This window comes from Xenopus tropicalis, chromosome 2 (assembly GCF_000004195.4).
Source record: "Xenopus tropicalis strain Nigerian chromosome 2, UCB_Xtro_10.0, whole genome shotgun sequence".
In the NCBI taxonomy this organism is placed as follows: domain Eukaryota; kingdom Metazoa; phylum Chordata; class Amphibia; order Anura; family Pipidae; genus Xenopus; species Xenopus tropicalis.
Window position 1 is genome coordinate 105,643,512 of NC_030678.2, and position 23,881 is coordinate 105,667,392.

At 36.8% G+C, this 23,881-nt stretch overlaps 1 protein-coding gene across 2 annotated transcripts in view; it reads left to right on the top strand.

Annotated features, from left to right (window-relative positions):
• Positions 1–2,324: 2,324 nt before the first annotated feature.
• Positions 2,325–23,881, top strand: part of gpm6b (glycoprotein M6B) — a 78,490-nt gene continuing 56,933 nt past the window's right edge. Inside the window, exon 1 of one of the 2 annotated variants that reach the window (XM_012956967.3) lies at positions 2,325–2,506. In XM_012956967.3, coding sequence (XP_012812421.1) covers positions 2,503–2,506 — 4 coding nt within the window. In that variant the 5' untranslated portion in view covers positions 2,325–2,502. 2 annotated transcript variants of the gene reach the window in all.

Consider the following 23,881-nt stretch of genomic DNA (forward strand, 5'->3'; position numbering starts at 1 on the left):
TTCAGCACATATACAGTATCTCACACAGAAGATTATCTCTTGTGTTGTAATTTTTTTAAGGCTTTTTTGGGTGGAAGCAATTCCACATATAAAAAAAGGCAAAATATATTATTTTCATTTTGCATTTCTGCAAAATGGCTTTTAGATTGTAAGGTCTTATGTTTAATGTATACAGAGCTGCAGAATATGCTGGCACTTTATGAATACATAATAATGATATTGTTGGGTTCACAGTAAAGTTGTGTAGGACTCAATGGTAATGCTTAAACAACTTACTTATTAGAGCTCCAACATGGCTAACTATATATAGAGATTTGCAAGTAGGAAGTGTATCTAACCATAGAGGACAAGCAGAGAGGCAGGCTAGATAACACATTCACCAACAAGGAAAATACATTTTAGCTGAGCTAGCATTTAGACATGCAGCTCCCTCTAGTGGTACACAACAGATATATTAATTTTTTTAATGCAAATTTCTACAGTTTTTTCTGCACCCAGCATAGTATTTATCTCTGGTGCCACCATAGGAATCTGACCTAACTGCACCACCTTGCTTATGGAAGTGATGTCATGAGTGTGGCTGCACAAAATATCACTTCTGCTATGAGTGACATCACATTGCCAAAAATCACATAACATCCCCTCATCCCCCAACTCCACTGCCAGATTTTTGCAGGTAGTCACTGGTGTTGGCTGTTTGTTTTTTTTTTTATTTACTTTTTTAAAAAAATGCATATATATTTGGCCAAACTATTTTCATATCTATTAACTAGGGTTGTGGCCTGGCTGGTATTTTACAGGCCTGGCTGGTAAAAATTATGCTTGATGCCAATGTCATTAATAGGGAAAAAAAGCCAGAAATATAGAAATACCAGTATTTTCTTCCAGAATAGGTGGCTACCCTACCATTAACCTGTACTACGAATCTACATGCTTTAATTATTCTTACTGTACTAAACCAGTAAAAGTTAGTTGCTGATTAGTTGTTGTGTGTGGGTTCCTGGTTTCCATATCAAACTTATATTTCATGTTAATCAGTTTTAAACACATATATTAAAAGTATTTCCCACCAGAAAACCCTGGACCATGGGCCCACTCTCAAAACTTTAATTCCTCCTCTCCTTCCTCAAACTCTTTATCTTTATCTTGGGACCTGATTCATCAAAGTACGAGTTCAAATCCTGAAATGGGTAAAATTCGAATTAGACACAATAATTTCTGATGGTTGCAAATATCACGAAAATGCTTGCGATAAAATCGTATTAGTCACGATAATATCGTATTGGCGATCCGAAAGTCACAAAATTTTTGTCCATAGGACTCAATGGCACTCTGCAGCTCCAAACTGGCCAAAGGAAAGTCACGATACCGAAGCTTGAATGAATTTGAAACTTTAGTACTCGGTGCGACAATACAATTTTGTTGCAAAGTACGAAAAAGTTGCGCTAATGTACGAAAAAGTCGCAGAAAATACACAAAGGTTGTAACCTTTAAAAAAAAAAATAATTTCGTATTTCGGACCTGTCGTACTTTGATAAATGTGCCCCCTCTACACGCTATACTCTATTCTATCTATAAAGCTTCCTTGTTCCCATACAGAAATAGGGAATGACCATGAAATAGGCCAAATAGTTAGAAGCAAGATGGCCCACCATCACCTGGGCCCACCGGGAGGTTTCCTGGTATCCTGGTGGGCCAGTCCGACACTGACAGTCACTTCAGTGTTTTCAGATAGGAAATAGGTAGGTAGAAATTCTAATAGTATTACAAAACATGCAAACTAAATAACAAGTACAGGTATGGGATCCGTTATCCGGAAACCCGTTATCCAGAAAGCTCCGAATTACGGAAAGCCTGTCTCCCATAGGCTCCATTTTAATCAAATAATTCAGATTTTTAAAATTGATTTCCTTTTTCTCTGTAAAAATAAAACAGTGCTTTGTATTTGATCCCAACTAAGATATAATTAATCCTTACTGGATGCAAAATAGTTCTATTGGGTTTAATTACTGTTTTATTGATTTTTTAGTAGACTTAAGGTATGGAGATCCAAATTACGGAAAGACCCCTTATCTGGAATACACTTGGTCCCAAGCATTCTGGATAACAGGTCCTATCCCTGTACCAACAGTTGCTTATGTTCATCTAATAAATACTAAAAGGAAATTCACTTCTAGGTGTAGCTTATATGTATTGTACATTTTAATGGTAAACATACTAACAACATACTTGAAAAAGTGTCGTTACCTCTTACGTCAGGTTTCAGCAAGATTCGTGACGTCATATTGTCCCCTCCCCCGCCCCTTGATGTTCGTGACGTCACTGACTCCCCCTCCTTTCCATGCGCTGCAGAGATTCTCAGGCAGTCCGGGCAACTACAGCTCCAATGAAGTGAGAGCGAACGGTACAATAATCAGCAGCCTAAGCCCGGGGCACAGAGGACGTTCCTAGACAAAGCAGAGCGAGGGGAAAAGGACAGAGCCCAACAAATAAGCAAGCATCATGGGTAAGTGAATGAACCTTAGCAGCCGTCCCCTAAATACCCCCTTTCCGCAGTCATCACAACCCCTGTGCTGCACAATATTGGTTCGTGCCGCAGCGGTATATGACTGGAACAGAGGGGTTTGAGGACAACTTTGCAAAGTTTGGACGAGGAGGATTTATCCTTAGCAGGGGTGCGAGAGTTTGTGGGGCCCAAATACTGTAGGCGCCAGTTTTGTTGCGGATGTGTAGAAGGTAGTACGTTCTACTTAGTCTGCAGCTGCAATGAAGCTGAGAGCAAGGGAAAGTGGATCAGTTGGGCTGGGAATTATCTCGTACAACACCCACTTAATGAAACCCGGACTGAAATTGCCCTGATAACCTAAATAATGTGTTCAATTAAAAGGCTCAGCTGTTGCAAGTTCCTAGGTTGGAGTTGAGGTACATTGTAAAAAAAAAAAAAAAACAGCCAGTCAGTCAATGTGTGTAATTTGTCCTATTATGTCATATATTTAGGTACTGGCTTGAGATAGTGGAAAATTGTGTGATATTTGTGCTTGTGTATAAAAAATCCTGCCATATAATCACACACAACAGGGTAGTTGTGCAGCCCCTTTGCACTTGATGTCTCCATAACAAATTGCAAAGCACTGGTGACAACTAAAAGAATTTCCCATGGTTCCGGCTCTTTCTGGATGGTAAATGCTAACGATATCTCAACCCCCGTTACTCTTTACAATTGCTATATGGAATTTCTCTACACAGCAGGTTTCTGACCTGTCCCAAACAGTCATCAGGTCCTGATGTAATGCTTTTTTTTTGCAGTGGTGGAGGCTGTCTCTTGTTTTCAGAGCTGGGGCAATGGTAATTTTACATTTGTGGAGGGGGACAGATACAAGTCTGCAAGGGGGTTTTTGTGGCCTCTGGTGTACTGAATACAATTGGAGTCATTTCATTGATCGGAGGGGCACTTTTAAATTTTAAAACTATTGATGTGAAGCAAGTTTATTCATATGAAAAGCCTGTCAAAGTGTAGAATTTATCTTCACGTTTCCAGAAGCAAAGCTACAGCTGGTGCAGCAGGTGCGCTAAGGCCACATACAGAGGGTCAGTGTAGAATTTGTCTTTTTCAGTAATGACCAGTTAAATAGGGGTCCAACATAGTTGTGCACTGGTCATACACACACTTGTTTCTGGCCTTAAATCTCTTTCTGTTGCTGCTTATCTGTGCTACATACATGGCAAAGCAGCATTTATATTGGAAGTCCTGTGCATTGCTCCAGAGAGTAACTGATGATGCAAGTTAAATCATCAGGCACATCAGGGAATAGCAGTGATTTACTTTACACTCTAGCAGTTCTGGGAAAGATTCCAGGCAGGATACTATCTTGAGTTAAGTTTGTATTTCTTCCAGTAGTTGCATAGGTTTTCCTCCAAGTCTGCAGTTAACCTCCCGCAGTACAAAAATATACCAGCAGGTTAACTGGTATGTTAAATAGTGATAAGTAATTTAGATTGTAAATTGTGCTATTTCAGGCAGTAATGCAAAGTACGAATGAACAGACCCTAAAAAGCACTGCTTAATCTCAGTAATATGTAATTAAAGGATGTTTTTGATAAACAGCTAGCATTTACTTCATTTAAGGGTTGTCATGCCAATGCTCAAGCCTGTTGTGCTGTATCAAACTGCAGGGGTTAGTGCAAAGCACTCCTTATTGAAGATGCTTGTCAGCGCATATTAAATCTATTAGTATCTCTGTAATTTAGATAAATTGCTTCAAAGGTGGAAATTGTTTTAATGGGGCAGAGTAGCTGAATTCTCCACCGAGACTTACCTCATTTAATATGATCTAGGTTCTTTTCATCTGAGGTAACTGGAGTACAATATACTGGCTGTAAATGACAGAAGGTCATGCCCAAAAGTTACATTAAAAAGGATGGGCTGTATTCTGATGGGATTCAAACAAGATTAGTGTATTTACAGTAATGGAGTCTGGGAAATTGTGACTGGATTACTGGGGGAACCAACTGAGGGAAAAATAATAAGTAACATATAAGTAACAATGGTAATTTCAAATACAGGGTTAAGGGTTAAGCTGTAATACAGAACATACAGTTTGGTCAGTGGGGATTTCAGAAAGGAGGTTTTTTTTTTTTTAACTGGCTTTAATTTGTGTCTGTAACATATAGTACAGGTATGGGATCCCTTATCCGGAAACCTGTTATTCAGAAGGTTCTGAATTACCGAAAGGCGATCTCCCATAGACTCTGTTATAAGCAAATAATTCTAATTTTTAAAACTGATTTCCTTTTTCTCTGTAATAATAAAACAGTACCTTGTACTTGATCCTAACTAAGATATAATTAATCCTTATTAGATGTAAAACAAGCCTATTGTGTTTATTCAATATTTGAATGATTTAAGTTATGGAGATCCAAATTACAGAAAGATCCCTTATCCGGATAACCCCAGATCCCTAGCATTCTGGATAACAGGTCCCATACCTGTACAGTTTTTATGTAATTACATCCTGTTTAATTTGTTAATTGACTACATATATCTACACTGTTCTTCATTTAACGTCTTAATTTATACCATTATGCGAGTTTGTGGTAGGGGTTGCTGAGTATTGTAGGCTTGCATCCTTTTTTAATACCAAATATTGCCATGCTGTTAAAACTAGGTTTAAATGGTGTAACCTTGAAAACTTGCAATTAGTATTTATTTTTTATGGCTTTTTATTTATTTATTTAGTGTTTATTTTAGTTGCTAAGAATAGGACATTCCATAACATATTACAATTTAACTTAAAGGTGAACCACCCCTTTAAGTTAGTTGTAGATGTAGAGTAGCTGAATAGGGAATATACAAACTTTTCACTAATTACTATGTATAAAATTAGGTGATGTTTTCACAGGCAAGTGACAAGTAGTGGATTGACGTGCTGTTTCCATTTTGCAAGCCAGTTTTGCATTCACTCTTTGTATTCAAAACTCGAGTCCCCTCCTAATCTGTTCCAGTGTGCTTAGCTAGCTATGGAGACTATTTCTATAATAATTTAAGGGTGGGTTTAGACAAACTATTCGTCTTTTTCCCCATGAAAACTATAAATCTGAGCCCTTAAAAAAATAACCGTTTCTGGTTAGGATGACTGTGAAGTTATCTGGATGATTAGTGGGATAGTGGGAGTTGTAGATCAGCAATGGCTGGAGGGGGGCCTAGTTTGGATATCCCTGATTTCTATCATCCCCACCCCCATCCCAGAAAAAGGCCCCAGCCTTCTTGCATTTGACTGAGACCAGTCTCCTCTCTGTCCCTAGTAAAAATGATGAATAAAATGAACCAAAATTTTCTACAAATTATTCCTTGTTCAGTAGTGGAATTAGGCTATTTTTTATGTATCAAATTCAGAATCTGCCTACAGAGATGTCTGTGAGCACAACCTTTTCCGTATTGAAACATCTGTTGTGCCAATGTAGCAATAAAGATAAACTTGCTCTGGGTACCCTTTGAGGAAAAGGAGATGGCTAGCTTAGAGAAAGTACTGCCCCTGCTTTATCCCTGCTCTCCAGTCTCTTACTCATGTCACCATTACTCTTACACTTACAGTAAAGCTTCTGCTTATTTTTAAAAGACACCTGTTTTTTTTTTTTTTTTTTATCTCTAAGGCTGTTAAATCAGAATTTGTGTGCTGTAGAAAGTTCCAAAAATAAGATCATTGGCAGTGATCAAGTCCCTACTGGGAGCACAGAAACATGGCATTTTTGGCTGTGTGTGATCCTATATACAGTAAATGGCTTTCATAAAAATGCTTTGGTTTGTATGTATTTTATGAGCTTCTATCTATTTTTCACACTGTGAGAAACTTGTAGTGTACATATGTTTCTAATTAGACATGCTTATTTTTAACACTTGGTGAATCCCACGTACATTGTCAGGAAAAGAATTGGCACATGGTGAATGTGGGAAATTAGTGTGAAACTGATTTTTGCAGTTATAGATCTCCCCATCTTTGCTTAGCATTGACCAATTTTTCCATTTCATGATTATATAATATACAAGATAGCAGCAGGCCAGACAATAACAAGATGATGGCATAGAAACATTTGCACACAGCATGTGACATATTTAGCTTCCACAAAAAAAAAAATCTGTCCACAGCAGTGGATAGGTTCTATATGTTGAGTATATACTTGCCACCAGCATTTGGCATTAAGCTAAGGGCTTTTTAAAAGCTGCTAGCCCTTAACCACATAGCCATTTACCTAAAATTTACACACTGTGCCCAGGCACACTTGGCTTTGGCAAAGAACCCTGTCTGAAATGTCTAGTTCAGAATCCTTTGAAAGTATCTAGCATGGTACAATGAAACCTGCTCTCATTTTGTGGAAGTTTTAATGTCTGACTGTAGATCAATTATTCTCTTAAAGAACATAAGCAAAATAAAGTCTGTTTTATTAGTTAAAACTAATTGGAGGTTACAATATATCTACCCTGTACTCATGTTAATTCTGATGTAGATTAAATTATTCAGATTTGCCTCTTCGTTCTCAATATTGTCATTTTGTAGTGGTCCAGATGAGTTTTTTTGCGGCATTACAGCCTTGTGCTTTGTGCAGTTTTGTCTGTGGAGGAACAATGATGTTGTTTGCATAAGAATGTGCCATTGGGTGACTCTCTTATGGAATGTGCCTGGAAATTAAGAGATGATTGATTCTGAAGGCATATGGATGTGCTGGAGAGCAGTAGAGAACGTAAACACTGACCTGGGATTTCAACAATCAAAATCTATCCAGCCACACTGCACAAACCTTCCTACTATTCTCAGATAATTAATAGGTAGTTTGTTACTAAATCTGATTTTTGAATAGTCATAAGGGTTTCTCAGGGATGCAAAAGTATGTTATCACTTTTGATGACTTTGCATGGACAGCATCCTTTTCAATATAAGTCTTCCATAGTGATCCATAACAATGCGTTTGAAACATTTGTAAAAACTTTAATTAGTTCATGCTTCAGCTCCTTCCATATCCTGTCTTCATATTCTGTCTCTCTTGTTTTATTCATCTCTGTCAAACTGGCCACACCTAGGCAAATATTGTCTGCTAACCCTGCCACTGCAGAGAAATTCAGTAGTTATTTACCTGCTTATGGGACTCAAACCAGCAGCAGCAACATCTGTCCCTGCTTCTGATTGTTTGTCTTGTTTCAGATTAAAAAAACCTCCTCTTCTAACCCTAACAGTAGCCTGGCTGTTTTTTATATATAATACCTGAAAAAAAGATAATGGAGGGCTCCCATTACTTAAATACTGTTTGGGCTCCTTGCATAATATGGGCCTCTGTACCTGAAAAAGCAGTGGTTGTCCCTACCTCTGCCCAACCTGACACTTTATGAATAGAACTTTCAGTGAGTGAAAGCAATAAACTGACAACTGGCTTTAAGCTTAAATACAAGTGCTAATAATGTGTAAGAAGCATGATTTTGCTGTAACATGACTGCCCGGTTGAATTCAAAGCTATTGTATGCTGCCTCAATGCTTGTCTGACTTGCAGTACTGCAATTTCTTACACACTTTGTAAGTGCCAGAACCTATCTTACAATAGCAAATATAAATGGTAGTTAATTTGTTGCCTGCCTAACTATTTACAGTGGCTTGCAAAAGTATTCGGCCCCCTTGAACTTTTCCACATTTTGTCACATTACAGCCACAAACATGAATCAATTTTATTGGAATTCCACGTGAAAGACCAATACAAAGTGGTGTACACGTGAGAAGTGGAATGAAAATCATACATGATTCCAAACATTTTTTACAAATAAATAACTGCAAAGTGGGGTGTGCGTAATTATTCAGCCCCCTTTGGTCTGAGTGCAATCAGTTGCCCATAGACATTGCCTAATGAGTGCTAATGACTAAGTGCACCTGTGTGTAATCTAATGTCAGTACAAATACAGCAGCTCTGTGACGGCCTCAGAGGTTGTCTAAGAGAATATTGGGAGCAACAACACCATGAAGTCCAAAGAACACACCAGACAGGTCAGGGATAAAGTTCTTGAGAAATTTAAAGCAGGCTTAGGCTACAAAAAGATTTCCAAAGCCTTGAACATCCCACGGAGCACTGTTCAAGCGATTATTCAGAAATGGATGGAGTATGGCACAACTGTAAACCTACCAAGACAAGGCCGTCCACCTAAACTCACAGGCCGAACAAGGAGAGCGCTGATCAGAAATGCAGCCAAGAGGCCCATGGTGACTCTGGACGAGCTGCAGAGATCTACAGCTCAGGTGGGGGAATGTGTTCATAGGACAACTATTAGTCGTGCACTGCACAAAGTTGGCCTTTATGGAAGAGTGGCAAGAAGAAAGCCATTGTTAACAGAAAACCATAATAAATCCCGTTTGCAGTTTGCCACAAGCCATGTGGGGGACACAGCAAACATCTGACCAGAGCACCTTCTTCCACATGAGACCAAAATGGAACTTTTTGGCCAAAATGCAAAACGCTATGAGTGGCGGAAAACTAACACTGCACATCACTCTGAACACACCATCCCCACTGTCAAATATGGTGGTGGCAGCATCATGCTCTGGGGGTGCTTCTCTTCAGCAGGGACAGGGAAGCTGGTCAGAGTTGATGGGAAGATGGATGGAGCCAAATACAGGGCAATCTTGGAAGAAAACCTCTTGGAGTCTGCAAAAGACTTGAGACTGGGGCGGAGGTTCACCTTCCAGCAGGACAACGACCCTAAACATAAAGCCAGGGCAGCAATGGAATGGTTTAAAACAAAACATATCCATGTGTTAGAATGGCCCAGTCAAAGTTCAGATCTAAATCCAATCGAGAATCTGTGGCAAGATCTGAAAACTGCTGTTCACAAACGCTGTCCATCTAATCTGACTGAGCTGGAGCTGTTTTGCAAAGAAGAATGGGCAAGGATTTCAGTCTGTAGATGTGCAAAGCTGGTAGAGACATACCCTAAAAGACTGGCAGCTGTAATTGCAGCAAAAGGTGGTTCTACAAAGTATTGACTCGGGGCTGAATAATTACGCAGTTATTTATTTGTAAAAAATGTTTGGAATCATGTATGATTTTCGTTCCACTTCTCACGTGTACACCACTTTGTATTGGTCTTTCACGTGGAATTCCAATAAAATTGATTCATGTTTGTGGCTGTAATGTGACAAAATGTGGAAAAGTTCAAGGGGGCCGAATACTTTTGCAAGCCACTGTATCATTGCCTAATGCAGTGGTTCTCAACGTTCCTAATGCATCAACCCTCATGTTGTGGCGACCCCCAACCATAAAATTATTCCTAAGACCATTGAAATATGTGTTTTCCGATGGGCTTAGGAAACCCCCTGTGAAAGGGTCGTTGGACCCCCAAAGGGGTCGCGACCCACAGGTTGAGAACCACTGGCCTAACGGCTGTCTTTTATGAAGTGAACTAAAACTAATTTCCATTGGTTTGTTATAAGAAAAAAGAAATTTAAAAATGTGGAGCTCAAGCTTTGAACTCAAAGTAAGTTGAAAAATGTCACTTTCATTATTTTCATTAAACTCTATGCTGTGCCTTGTGAGTTTAACATTGTAAAGCAGATTTGGGCAACCAAGGTTGCTAGGAGGTATAGTGCAGCAATATCTGGAGGCTGCCTAACTTTGAAGTACAGTTCAGAGTTGATATGTTTGTTTTTGCCTGTTCTGTACTCATTTGGGTATTATTTTTTTCACCATACCAAGGAGCCTTTTAAGGCTGTAAAGGGAAAATTGGCAGCTTTTTGTGATTGTACGTGTTATTTGGTTTCTAAGGAAGCACATTGCATTAAGCACATTTTCAGCTAAATGCCAATCCTGAATTTTTCATAGTATTTTTCAAAGCATTTTTTATACTGAGTAGCAGAATTTATTTTTAATTGAAATAAGCCATGTGTTAAATACTTTATTCCTTGTTAAAATTATGAAACTTTCAAATGCAGAATGCAAGTTTTAAAGGAAAAGTAACACTAAAATTTTTTAAGTAAAAAAGCTAATCTACCCTGCACCAATAACTGCCCTATCCTGCAAACCACTTAGTATTTTGAATGCTTTAATACAAAATACCTGCTAAAACTTGGGTTCCGGTCAATTGAAATACAGCGATACGGCAAAGGAAGGAGCAGCATCCACTATGTGACGATCGATTAATCTAGCCTTCCTTCTGTATAGGAAGGAGTCAGGCTAGGCTCAATCAATCGATCGTCGCATAGTGGATGCTGCTCCTTCCTTCGCCATATCACCATATTTCAATTGACAGGAAGCCAAGTTTTAGCAGGTATTTTGTATAAAAGCATTCAAAATACTAAGTGGTTTGCAGGATAGGGCAGTTATTGGTGCAGGGTAGAATAGCTTTGTTACTTAAAAAATGTTAGTGTTACTTTTCCTTTAACAGATGACAAATTTGGGAAAAAAGCCCCCCCTTCTCCCTTTTCATTCCTAAATTACTTTTTTCTTATTTCTAGTTCAAAGACTGAAAATGATAAAATACACAATGGTTTCTGTAGTTAGTATTATCAGCTTCCTGATATTGTGATACTAACATAACCATTTAGTCTTTGTTCATTACCGTGATACCAAAGCCATGTTCATTTACCCTGTAACTTTGCCCCTTTTAGTATACTATGCCTTGCTTCTCCATTGAACAGGAAGTTGGTCAAAACGCTGTCTAATTCACATCTTTGCTGCTTCCTGCTCCAGTGGAAATCAGGCATGTGCAGTAGACAGTTCTTTGACCAACTTCCTGTTCAAAGGGGAAGGAAGGCTCTGTACACTACAGGGGCGGAGCACTGCTAGATAAAGAAGTTGCTGGTTTTGGGAGCTGTTTATAGTGTTTTTAGGATTTTGAAATAAAAAAGATAATCCTTTAAAACAAACTCTTCTGTATTATGGATAGCCATAAAACCTTAGTGAACTAACTCTTTGTAAAGGTAATTAAATAATGGGCCAGTGAATTCTAAAGTGTGATGCTGATCTACTGGGGAATTTGTAAGAAATCTGGAACTCCTACTATGTTTTTCAACAACTATGCCCTTCCTTTTTTTATGTTTGCCAAATCTGTGCATTACATTAAAAGGGGCCTCCACTCAAAAACTGTTTTTGCATAATGAAAGAAAATGTCATTCTTAGGCATGTACATTACTAAAATATTTTTGCTGGGTGTTTATAAGTGTAATTGTAACTGAAACCTGTACTAATTTATCCTTTTCTGTTTTGGTGTTTTCACAAAGAATAATGCAGATATAATTTGTGCTCCAACTCATCTTCTGTTTAGTTTTTCACTTTTCAAATTCAGGGGTGTAAAGTAAACCCCCAGGTAGATACTTATCTTTTTAATAGCAATTGCAATTGAAAATTACTTTGAAACCATTAAGTTTTATATGGATATTTGAAAGTTGCTTAGAGTTTGTATTTATGCAAAAAAAAGTCTTGTTCATTTTCTATTGTCATAATTTCCTAGAGTGTCCGAGCGAGCATTGGAAGAACACATTTATTTTATTAGAATTAGTGATACACTGAACCCATATTCTAGGATTTGTCTAAATACTGAATCCTGCACAAAAGATTTAGGCTAATACCAAACCAAATCCAAAAACTAATTGGCATGCTGAAATATGAGAAAACAAAAAAATTGCATCAGTTGTGAACAAAAAATTGTTGTGCTTTCAGGTGACATGACTGGAAGTGTTCCAATTTGGTTTGGCGGCAAAAAATCCTGAGATGCAGCATTTCGTTTATCCCTATTGAGAATATGTACAATACGTATAAGAGAATCATGTTTGTGGCAAAATAAAGTATGACCTAGGCTTAACAATCTTTAGTGAAATTCTAAAGACTATTCTAAAGTCTCTAACAACATTGCAACAAAATTTTCCATTCATTGTGCCCTGTAAAATACATTTTAAATGCAAACATTGTTCATTAAAGAATCTAGAGATGTGATTCTTAAGTTTTAATTGCATTTCTGCTTTACAGTTCTTGCAACAACTTCATATGTTCTGGGTTCTGCCATGTTGTATATGTGATTTTAGTACATTGCCTGTTCCTTTGCTTAGTAGGTTACAAGAAAATACCCCTTTAAATGATGTTTTGTAAAGGGCTCCTGCTACTTTTTATGATATTGTGTAGCTGGAAATAGTCTGGTTTTGGTTAGAATATAATCACTCCTTCCTCTGGTTCTTGGATGACAATGTTGCATTATTTGTACATAGAACTCTTTGTCCTCTTTGTTCTAAAAACTCTATCATAGTTTTGTAATCTAGACAAGTATCTTTTCTGTATGTGGATAATGAAAGCATTGACCTCCTAAATAACTGGCCATGCTTATATTTTACATTGTTTTTAGATTGCTCTGCCAATATTTTTGTTCATTTCTGAGCTGAAAAAATGATTGCAATTCCTTGGAATATGTTTAAATTCTGCAATGAATTGTTACTAAATACCACACTAAAGTCTAAGTATATACAAAAACAAAATCTATCATCACAGTATGCAATGAAAAGCTATTAGTAACATTTGTTGTATATTTGCAGCTTTGTACAAAGTACTTAAAGGAAAAGTAACACTAAACATTTTTAATTAAAAAAATCTATTCTACCCTGCTGCAATAATTGCCCTATCCTGCAAACCATTTAGTATTTTGAATGCTTTATTAGAATACACCTGTTAAAACTTGGCTTCTGGTCATTTGAAAAAAGGTCATACGGCGATGCAGGGGAAGCATCCACTATGCAGCGATCGATTGACCAATCCTAGCCTGACTCCTTCCTATGCTGAAGGAAAGCTAGGCTAGATCAATCGATCGCCGCATAGTGGATGCTTCCCCTGCATCGCCGTATCGCCTTTTTTCAAATGACCGGAAGCCAAGATTTAGCAGGTATTTTGTAATAAGGCATTCAAGATTCTAAATGGTTTGCAGGATAGGGCAATTATTGGGGCAGGGTAGAATAGATTTTTTTACTTAAAAATTTTTAGTGATACTTTTCCTTTAAACAGTAACATAACCAATGCACAGCAAGCACATTTTTGGAACCCACCCTGAAAGAAAGTGGGAAGGTGATTGTGTCCCATAGCCCTTCTCCTTTTAGATTGTAAGCCCTTTCTGGTAGGTTAGAGCAGGTACCCATTGTATTGTGTTTTTATATTTTATCTGTATGTTAAATATGTGCACCATATATACCCTTATCCACTCTGATTTGTGCATACACAGTACTTTATGTGGCAGATTGGAGAGTAGGCAGTAAGGAAGGGAGTGCCTAGGGTTGCTGGGTGAAGATTCTCTTTATAATAAATTCAGGCTCTTAAATGATTGACATCTTCTAAACTTGCCCTGATAAATTAGATAGAAAACCAGTTGTCCTTTAAAATAGATTTGCAGTTTCATTTTTTATTTAATAAGCATTGAACTTGGAGTTTAAAGCCTTTTAAATATTAACTGACTGTAACAGCAAAGTAAATGCTATAATCAATACTGAAGAGAATTATTTAACATAGTAGCTGTGTTTAGAGAGGTTGTGTGGCATCCTTGGGTAATCAGTAGAAGGTTGCAAAAATAAACTAAATTTAGACAACATCGCATTACCCTGTGTATTTTAATAACCCAAGGGAATATATATATATATATATATATATATATATATATATATATATATATATATATATATATATATATATATGTATATGTATATACATGTATGTATATATATGTATGTATATATATATATATATATATATATATATATTCCCTATATATATACACCTATATGGGGGAAAAAATATTTAAAAATATTTCATATTTGGTATTGGAGATTGAAGGTCCTATTTAAATGACAACTCCCAACATCTCATCGACAGCTATAGGGTGTTCAGGAGTGCTAGAAACTGGTGTTCTGCAAGACTTAGCTGATTTCCAGTTATTGACAATCGCAGTGCTACTTTGGCCCAAACATTCACCATGCCCTCGCCTGTAACCATGTGGTTGTGTAAGCAGGCATTCCGAATTTTTTTTTTTTTTTTTTAAGCCACATCAGTCACATCAGATCACAGTTCCATCTCCAAATGTAAGGGCACAAGTACACATGCATTCAAAATGCTGACAATAATAATTAATCAGACAAAGGAGCATGTCCACTTTTCTAAAGAAAAAGAAAATTCTTATTCCAAATAAGTTTCCAGTGTATCATAATTAAAATGTTTGAGTGGTGTTAAAGAACATGTATGAGGATAATTCACTGGGGGAATGCCTAAATGTTAGGATCGCCCAGAGAAATAAATTGCTTATACTTTTCCCTGGGCTAGTGCTCATTTTTGGAAAAAATTGCACTAGCCTGTGAAAAAACTCACAAAGCGCTGCGGCGATTAGAGTTTTTTTTTTTTACCAGCTAGTCAGCCACAAGTTAGAAGTTGCATCTCCAGTGAATGTGGCGTTGTAGGCGTAGGCGTAGGCGCGTATGCGTTTTTACCTTGGTGCTCACACAGTCTGAAATATTAGGTCAATTTAAATTATTGTACATACTGTTTTATTATGTTCTTTATATTATATTTTTCCCATAAAACAAACAAGAAGCCATGAATGTTCAGCACAAGAATCTGTGGCGCTAGTACTCTTATTACTTTGAGTAATGTAGAAGTTGCCTATTAAAAATTCTCATTCAAAGGGCACAGCTATTAAGTATAACTAAAACTTAAAAATGAATATGGCTGGAGATGCCATATTTTATATAATACAATGACAGCCTTCAATGATGTGTTACCTAAACAAAAACTGGTCTACATTTCCAGAGGCTGTCCAGCCAAATTCAATGCAGTGTGGGATACCTGGGCATCTGAATAAATCCGCCAGGCTCGCTAAAGCTCTCTATATCATTTCTTCTTCCTGCTTTCTTTCTCGAAACTGTTATTTTTTTGTTGTTCAAATGTTAAAACCTTAAATAAAAACAAAAAAAATTACTAATCAGCCTTATATTGTGAGATTTATATACAGTATACGGTCCCTAAGCTCAGTAACTTACATCAACACAGAGAAAAAAAAGGCAAAGAAAATTCACCATTAAAGGGCTCTGGTTTGCCTTAGGCTTGTACAGGGGCCCAAAACATAATGTACAACATTTCTTCCCTACTTCTTTAGTTAAGCTTTTAATTCACCTTTAAGTGTGCACAATTTGCATACAATATTAATGACTCTACGTTTTGTGTTAACATTTTGTTTGCTTTATAAAAAAGGTTTTGAATATTCTTTGCTAAATCAGGTTCAACTCTACTGAGAAAAAGTAGAATGAGGAATTGACCTCCTGTTCCCTAGTGTTCCTCTAGCACTTGGAGTTTCTGTAGTTGTAATTAAGTTTTTGCTTTCAGGTCTTATTCCAGCTGTGCGCGGGTGCTTTACCGCCAAACTCCAAATGTACCTAAGATTACTTTTACAGATATTTCAATGGAAATTTTCCCTGTCATGGAATAAAACTGGCAGGGCTGCAGTGATTCTCAGGCTTATCTGCACTAAAACAGTAAACAGTTTGATTCATTAATTGTTGAATTGCCATTGATATGTATTTTTTTTGCATCTGTAATGATAACAACTTTTGTTTAAAGTAACATAGTAACATAGTAAGTTGGGTTGAAAAAAGACATACGTCCATCACATTCAACCATAATGCCTATATATAACCTGCCTAACTACTAGTTGATCCAGAGGAAGGCAAAAAACCCCATCTGAAGCCTCTCAAATTTGCCAGTCAATTTATCAGCCAGTACAACTGATTCGGGGAGAGTGTTTTCTCTATATTTCTTTTTCTCAGAGTCCTTATTCATGCTTGTAAAAGACTAGACTCTATAAGGATAATACGGTAGATCAGTTTAAAGTGGTGTATATGATACCTGCAGCACAAAATATTAAAGGCATTGCGCACACACTATAACATGTAGAAGGGGAGCTTACCCCTTTTATTGTGACCACCTGTGCATCAGACACAACAATGGTCACGATAAATGGGGGGAAACTACTCTCCTGTATTTGTTCAGTTGTTCTAAACTCAGATTACTAAACACACACCCCAGTCTAGCAGCCAGTGAAGAGATGGCATTGCTAGTTCCCATAGAAACTCAGCTCTAGCTGTCTGCTTCAATTTTTTTCTCCTGGGCTCAGCTTTACTATTACAAAAAAAATAATTCTAATTTTTAAAAATGATTTCCTTTATCTCTTGTCTCTTGTATGTGATCCTAACTAAGATATAATTAATACTTATTGAAGGCGGAATAATTCTACTGGGTTTAAATAATTTTTTAGCAGCTTTGTAAGCTCTTTTGGGAAGGGATTTCTTCACCTCTTGTATCTGTTATTGATTGCTTTATATGTTACTCTGTATGCCCAATGTATGAAACACACTTATTGTACAGCACTGCGGAATATGTTGGCGCTTTATAAATAAATGTTGATGATGATAATAATAATAATGGAAAGATCCTTTATCTGGAAAACCACAGGTCCCTAACATTCTGAATAAAGGGTCCCATACCTGTATAAGAAATTGTGAAGGTGGCATTTGTTGTATTATTTTGAAGTGGATCCTGTTGATGTGAATGTGTATTATGCCTTTTAATTTCATGTTCTTCCCACCAATTAAGCAACAGTCTGTCATCCTTTATTTTTCCAGGGCCAGCAGTCAGTCTAATATGTATGTATGTATGTATGTATGTATGTATGTATGTATGTTTAACTTTATTTATAAAGCGCTACTTATGTACGCAGCGCTGTACAGTAGAATACATTAATATAACAGGGGTATTAAAATAGATAAATACAAAGTATTACAATAAGCACAAATAAATAAAACATACAATTGTAATAACTTAAGAGTCAAAGACACAAGAGGATGGAGGTCCTGCCCTGCCCCGTAGAGCTTAATATAAGAAGTTCTTTGCTGGTTAACCCTACCTGTCTTGTTTGTTTACATATGGATATCTGTTTTAAATAAATACTTAAAGGAAAACTATACCCCCAAACAATGTAGCTCTCTATAAAAATATATTGCATAAACAAGCTCATGTGTAAAAATATGTAAATAAACCATTTTTCATAAAAATATACTTTTTAAGTAGTATGTGTCGTTGGGTACTCCTAAATAGAAAATTGCCATTTTAAGAATTAAGGGCCACCTCCTGGGATCGTAGGATTCACAGTGCACACAAACAAGCCAAGGCACACATACATGCTAGGCCACATCAGCCAATTAATGGACAGAATTCTGCCTTTTGCTTTCAAACTTCTTCCTGTAACAGTTAGAGCTGCATTATTAATGGTCATGTGATCTCTGCGGAGCACACAGCCCATCACCAAATGGTGGATTAAGGGAAAGGATGTAAAAGGGAAATATTTACTGATATATATATATATATATATATATATATCAGTAAATATTTCCCTTTTACATCCTTTAATCCTAGATATCCTTAATCCTTACATCCTATAATATATAATATGAGGAAAACGAAGAAGCCGCTCTCTCAGGACTTATGTGTAAAATACAATTCTTAGTTTTCCTCCTCTGTTCCGGCTTTGATGACTGCACCCAGGCAATTTTTTCGCTTTATACGTGAGTGCCAGTGAGTGCCAGTGGTTCCTACCTTTTTTTTATAATATATATTCCAGTAATAGGTCACTTAACATAATATAAATGATCTGCTGGTTAAGTATTCATTCTGGCGGTATAGTTTTCCTTTAAACGTATTTTAATTGCTAGACACCTCATATAGCAATATTTTCTTAGCTCATATCAGCCAAAAACTGTCCCATTGTCTTGCTATGTTCAAAACCACAAGATGCCTAATTAGACTGCTTTATAGGCATTCTCATTCTATCGTTATTCTATCATCATTTTGACTTGCTTACTTCTAAAGCATGGAAGTTTACAAGCAGTCTTATTAAAGCCCATATCACCATTGAGGCTAAATAAGCCTTCCATATACATCTGCCATACAGATTGCCAAAGAACTTTTCAAAAATTACTCCACATAGCAAAAAACAGACACTGCACTTTGTTTTCCTTATATTCTTAGGAATTCTTATGTTGCCATGGAAAATGGAGAAGTCAGAAATATCTGGGGAAAAATAACATACACACTGAAATGTATGCCTGCTGTTAAACGCACATGGTGTGCTGTAGTAGAGACTTTTTTAAAGCAAGGTTAGGAATTTGCTCCCATCAAAGTGTGTTAAATTTGCACAGTTCTTGCATGCCACCTGCTTATATCCCTTTACAACCTTTATACTTTTGTTAGTTAAGTTTCAAGATCAGTTTATCACCTTATCTAGATTATGTGCACTAGACTTTGCGTTGAATCCAGTATGATCGATCTCTTATCTTTCAATAACCAGTGCCATATATTTGTGAAGTCTACTAGATCCATATTCTCTAAGACTTTTAATTGCTGCAACAACATACTGCATTTTTTGCAAAAAAAAACCAAAAAACCAAAAACATATACTGTGTGTATATATATATTACTTATATTATTTACTTTTGCTGTGAGGCCAAGCTATTTGCTGCCTGTTAGTCTGTGATTAATACACTTTTCTGACTCCGTTTTGCTTATCTTATTTCCTCCATGTCATCAGTGCTGTATGTACTCTAGGCTTTTTCTCATAGGTTGAACGTCCTTCTTCATTAATTTATTCCATTTCTTCATTTTACCATTATACAGAAATATAAATATTCTATAAAGCACTCTGTGTAATAGTTTTATCTCTGCTTTGTCTCTGTTTTGTTCCACATCAAATAGGCTGTAGGTTCGGCACCCCTTATAAATTGTCTTGCAATGTCATGACTCTGACTTTGGCAATGAGCAATAGTCCTGCAGCAGCTGGGAAATTGCAGTTGCAACTGTTTATATATCCTTATACAATTAAGGTGGGGAATTTTATTGCTTATAGTACCTGATTGACATCATAGTTTAAATATTGTTTTCAATCACATCTCGAAGACACCAGGTGAAACAAATGATATAAATATTATGGTTGGCCATTAGCCTGGTAGGATTGCAAAAGAGAAAAGAGAAGCACAGGTAAAAATCATAACCTTATTACATGGCAGCTTTTGTAGGCATTTTATTTTTCTTTTTAAATTTCAGGGAAACAGACTGGCTAATATACATGCAGTCTTTTAACATATATGCCTTGTATTAGTTATATGCACCCAACCCTGGGTTACACTGTTCGTTATTGACTCTGATTGCAAATTATCTTCTTCTAAAAAAGAAAAAAATACTTATGTATGTCACATCATTTATAACTGGATGCATGCTTATTTCTTTAACACCAGCTGTTTTCCCACAAAGGATAATTCCATATGACTACTACAAATTGGCAGTGAAAGCAATATAACCCTGAACAATTTATATTGAACTTTGTTTTTTACGTTAGTCTGATAATCTTAGCTAACATTGTGTTTTCTACATGCTTCAACAAAAATGACACAACCCCTTCCTCCAATCTTTGTGCTATGGCTTTTTTTCTGTTTTTTCAGTCAGTAGTGAAGTTTTCTTGCTGTGCATTGTGACATTGATAGAAGAGAGCACATCTGGCTGCTTCTGGAACATACTACAGACATTCCTGTCAAAACCCTGACACACAACTGCAGCTGGAGTGCAGAGCTGGGCAGTACATCATGCAGTATTAAAGGAATGGTTTCTGTAAACCTGATGGAATTTCTAGTATTTTCCCCAATATCTTTTAACCGGTTAGTTTCACAGGTCTACAGATGTCATGGAACATTCTCTGTGCCCACAAATCACCAATGGGCCTGTAGATGTTATTAAACTATAATTAGGAATTTTAGTTTAAAATCACCCAGAAGGCAGCCTGTTGCTGCAACACACAGTCCCTGATATACAGTTTTTTGGGGCTATGTTGGTTACCTGTTTTGCTGGTTCTATGTCCTGGAAATGTGGTTTTCATGAGGTGTCCAATATATGGCAGGGATAGGGGGTATTTTTTCTGTTATGGACATTAAGTGTAATACCTATGCAGATAGCTGATCACATGCTTGTTTTTGTGTTAAATGTTGGTTTCATAATTAATATCAATTTCCACTCAAAGTAAAAAGGGCCTATACCAAGCCATACCATTATACACAGATTATTATTCTTACAGAACCAGACTGTAAACCATGTCACAGAGTGTGTGCCTTGTGGTTAAGTAGATGACAATAACAGATCTGACAGATTTGAATTTTAGCTTTAGGTTTATTTGTATATGAAGAGAGAAGAAAGTAGTTCTTAATAGCTGCAGATCTTCTGAATACATTATCCTACAAACCACACCTGAGACATGCTAATAATAGCTCTTAATCTTCTCCACCTCTAGGATCAGCACTTCATACACAAATGATAGAATAGAACAGCTGTGCTGCTGATATCGTGTGATTTGCAATGTGTGGGACAGTCACATAAACATTTAATATGCAAAAAAAGAATTATCAGCAGCACACTGTATAGATTGAAGTGTTGAAAAAAAGAATGTATTCAGCCCAAAAACATACAAAGAGAGGCAAAATTCTGGGCTTTCAAGCCCCTTTATCAAGCCTGGATTTTTTTTTTCTTCATATGGCTATGACCCCCTGGCAGGTGTTTTTTAACACCTGACACCACAGAGGTATTGAGCTTTCCACAAAGGTGTGTTTGTATAAACAGTTAATATGATGTGCTTCATCTGTAGGCACTTGTTTAGGGACACAATGCAATGCATTGCTCAGATATAATGATATATAAATCTGAACAGCCTGTTTGTAGAATTATGGAACAGACACCTGAAAAGCTAATCCTCTTCTGTTAACTAGGAAGCAGGTTTGCTAGAATTCTTAGAAACAATATTTTAATATTCCATAAAATTTCTAGAAAACCAAACTTGATGGAACAGTGTATGATATGGGCAGAGATTGAACTGAAATTTGGAATGTGATCGGATTAAGTGGCCTATGTCTTTTGCAACACTTGCAAATAGTGTGTTTCGATTGCTGTTGCCCATTATGGGGAAACCATTGTACTGAACTTATGCTTCTCCACTAAATGTTGCTTCCTATTGCCTTGTTAGGGCTCTGGCACACGGGGAGATTAGTCGCCCGCGACAAATCTCCCTTGTCACGGGCGACTAATCTCCCCGAACTACCATCCCACCGATGAAAATGGAAGTCGCCGGTGGGATGGCACACGCTGCGCAGGTGATTTCGGCAAATTGCCGAAATTGCCTCGCATTTTCGCCGGTGGGATGGTAATTCGGGGAGATTGTCACGGGCGACTAATCTCCCCGTGTGCCAGAGCCCTTAGGAAGCAGATGACTTAGGACAGTAACTAGTGCTCTAATCCTGGCATTGCAGAGCATCACTCATTTGCACTACCCTCCCTGATATCATAACAAAAAAACACTAATGAATCATGTAATTGTTATTGTATTCATCTTAACTTGGCACATTTAAAAGATATGTTTATAAACATTGACTTGGTACTGTTTTTATACATGTAGGCACACTCTGCCCTTTTTCTTTTTACACTGGGCTGAATTTGGGTTTGAGTCTGTGATAGGCAGGGGTAAAATATATGTCTGTTCCCTGCCATTACCACACATACCCCAAGATCTTGTTCAGGGAATATGGTACAGCAATGGGAATCAGACGTGGGCCTCAGAAATTAGGAAGCACAGCTGAATGGCACTCTATTAATACATGTTAGTGTCACTTTAATAAGTACTCTTATTTGAAAGTACATCATTGAGGGTTTAGAGCAACAGGATCATGGAAAAAAGGAGATCCTTATAGGGAACAAAAGGGAACAGTACACTGATCTTTTTATTTTATAAATAAGTAACCCAACTGTACCACATAATGGGATATTTTGGACATTTGAGAACTTGATGTCCACTTCCTCTGCCTCAGATAAATGTTACATTGTTTTAGAGTTGCTTGTGGCACTGTAAAATATTGTATACAGTTCTGTATTTGGAACAAAATATGCATATTTAAATAGAAGGAAAATTTCTGCTGTTGGAATTCACATCTGTTTTATAAGCCACAAGTGGATGAATCACTATATTGTTTTTCTGATTTTCTAGCTTTGCATTCTCTTTTTAAGCCTTTAGATAATGACAGACTATTTTGAAGTTGCATAACATCACAATCACTAACTCACCTCGACAGAAAGAGGGCGCTCTTTTCACTGTTCCGGAGTTAGTGGAGCCTGGCATTTGGTTAGGAGCTCTCGGTGTTAAATAGAGACCATGACAATCTTTTCTTCAGTGAAATGCTTTGCAGTGTGACTTGTACTTGTAATATCTTTACATAAGCACAGCTTTTGTGACGAAGAAATGAAAAATACATTAGCACTTTCACTTGGTCTTTAAATAGGTTTGATTATAGTTTAAACCTATATTTGTTATGAATTTGCATGATTTTTATGATATTTATTGCAAGGGTAAACTATGCTTCCTTATATTAGGAACTGATGTTTCCAAAGTAGGTCATTTATAACTAATCCATAACAAGAGTTAACTTTAATTTAGATATTCATTTGCAATACTTTTTCACAAATGTCCTAGGGTGAACAGAACACTTAATTTGGTTCTTTTTTTAAAGAGAAATGCAGCCTGTTATGCAGATGCAGTACATGTTTTAAAACTTTGGCTATTTCCCAATCTCCCCTCCTAACAAACAGCTTCCAGGAAAGACACTTAAGTTTTCCATCTCAGTTCAAATAATATCTGATGTACCATGCAGCTCTATATATGAAGAACTTTTACTAGAAGAATTTATGAATAGGGTTCATTATAGATAAGAGAAACTTTTAGAATGGAGAAACTGAATCATGTAACTGTAATCTTAATTAATATACCCTAGCATTTGAACATAAACTGGAGTGAATATATAAGGATGTAAAAATGATTTGCTGTCAAATGTGTTATTAAAACAAATTCGTTAAAATCATAGTGTGTTATTGGTTTACACTGGATAATCTGACAGCATTTACATGATTCTTGCAGTGATTGGGTTTATCCAGGGAGATTTGCTTCTATATATAGCGTACTCTCTTGGCCTTATGAGAAATTCCTGTTTACTCTGTAAGAATATATGGAGATTTTAATATTCCATCAGAGTGTTAATATAATTGCCTTTATAAACTGCCTTTCCTTCTCCCCCACATTACATCATCACCACTGGAAGGAAAGATTAAAGCGTTTCTGTGATCTGGGAGCTCTAGTACAATTTAACATTGACTTGTACATTTAACAGAAGCGAAAGCACATTGTGCCACAGGCAGTTCATAATAACCAGTGATAACTATTTTATTTAAATAACTGTCAATGGCATGTACCAACACGTGGGAA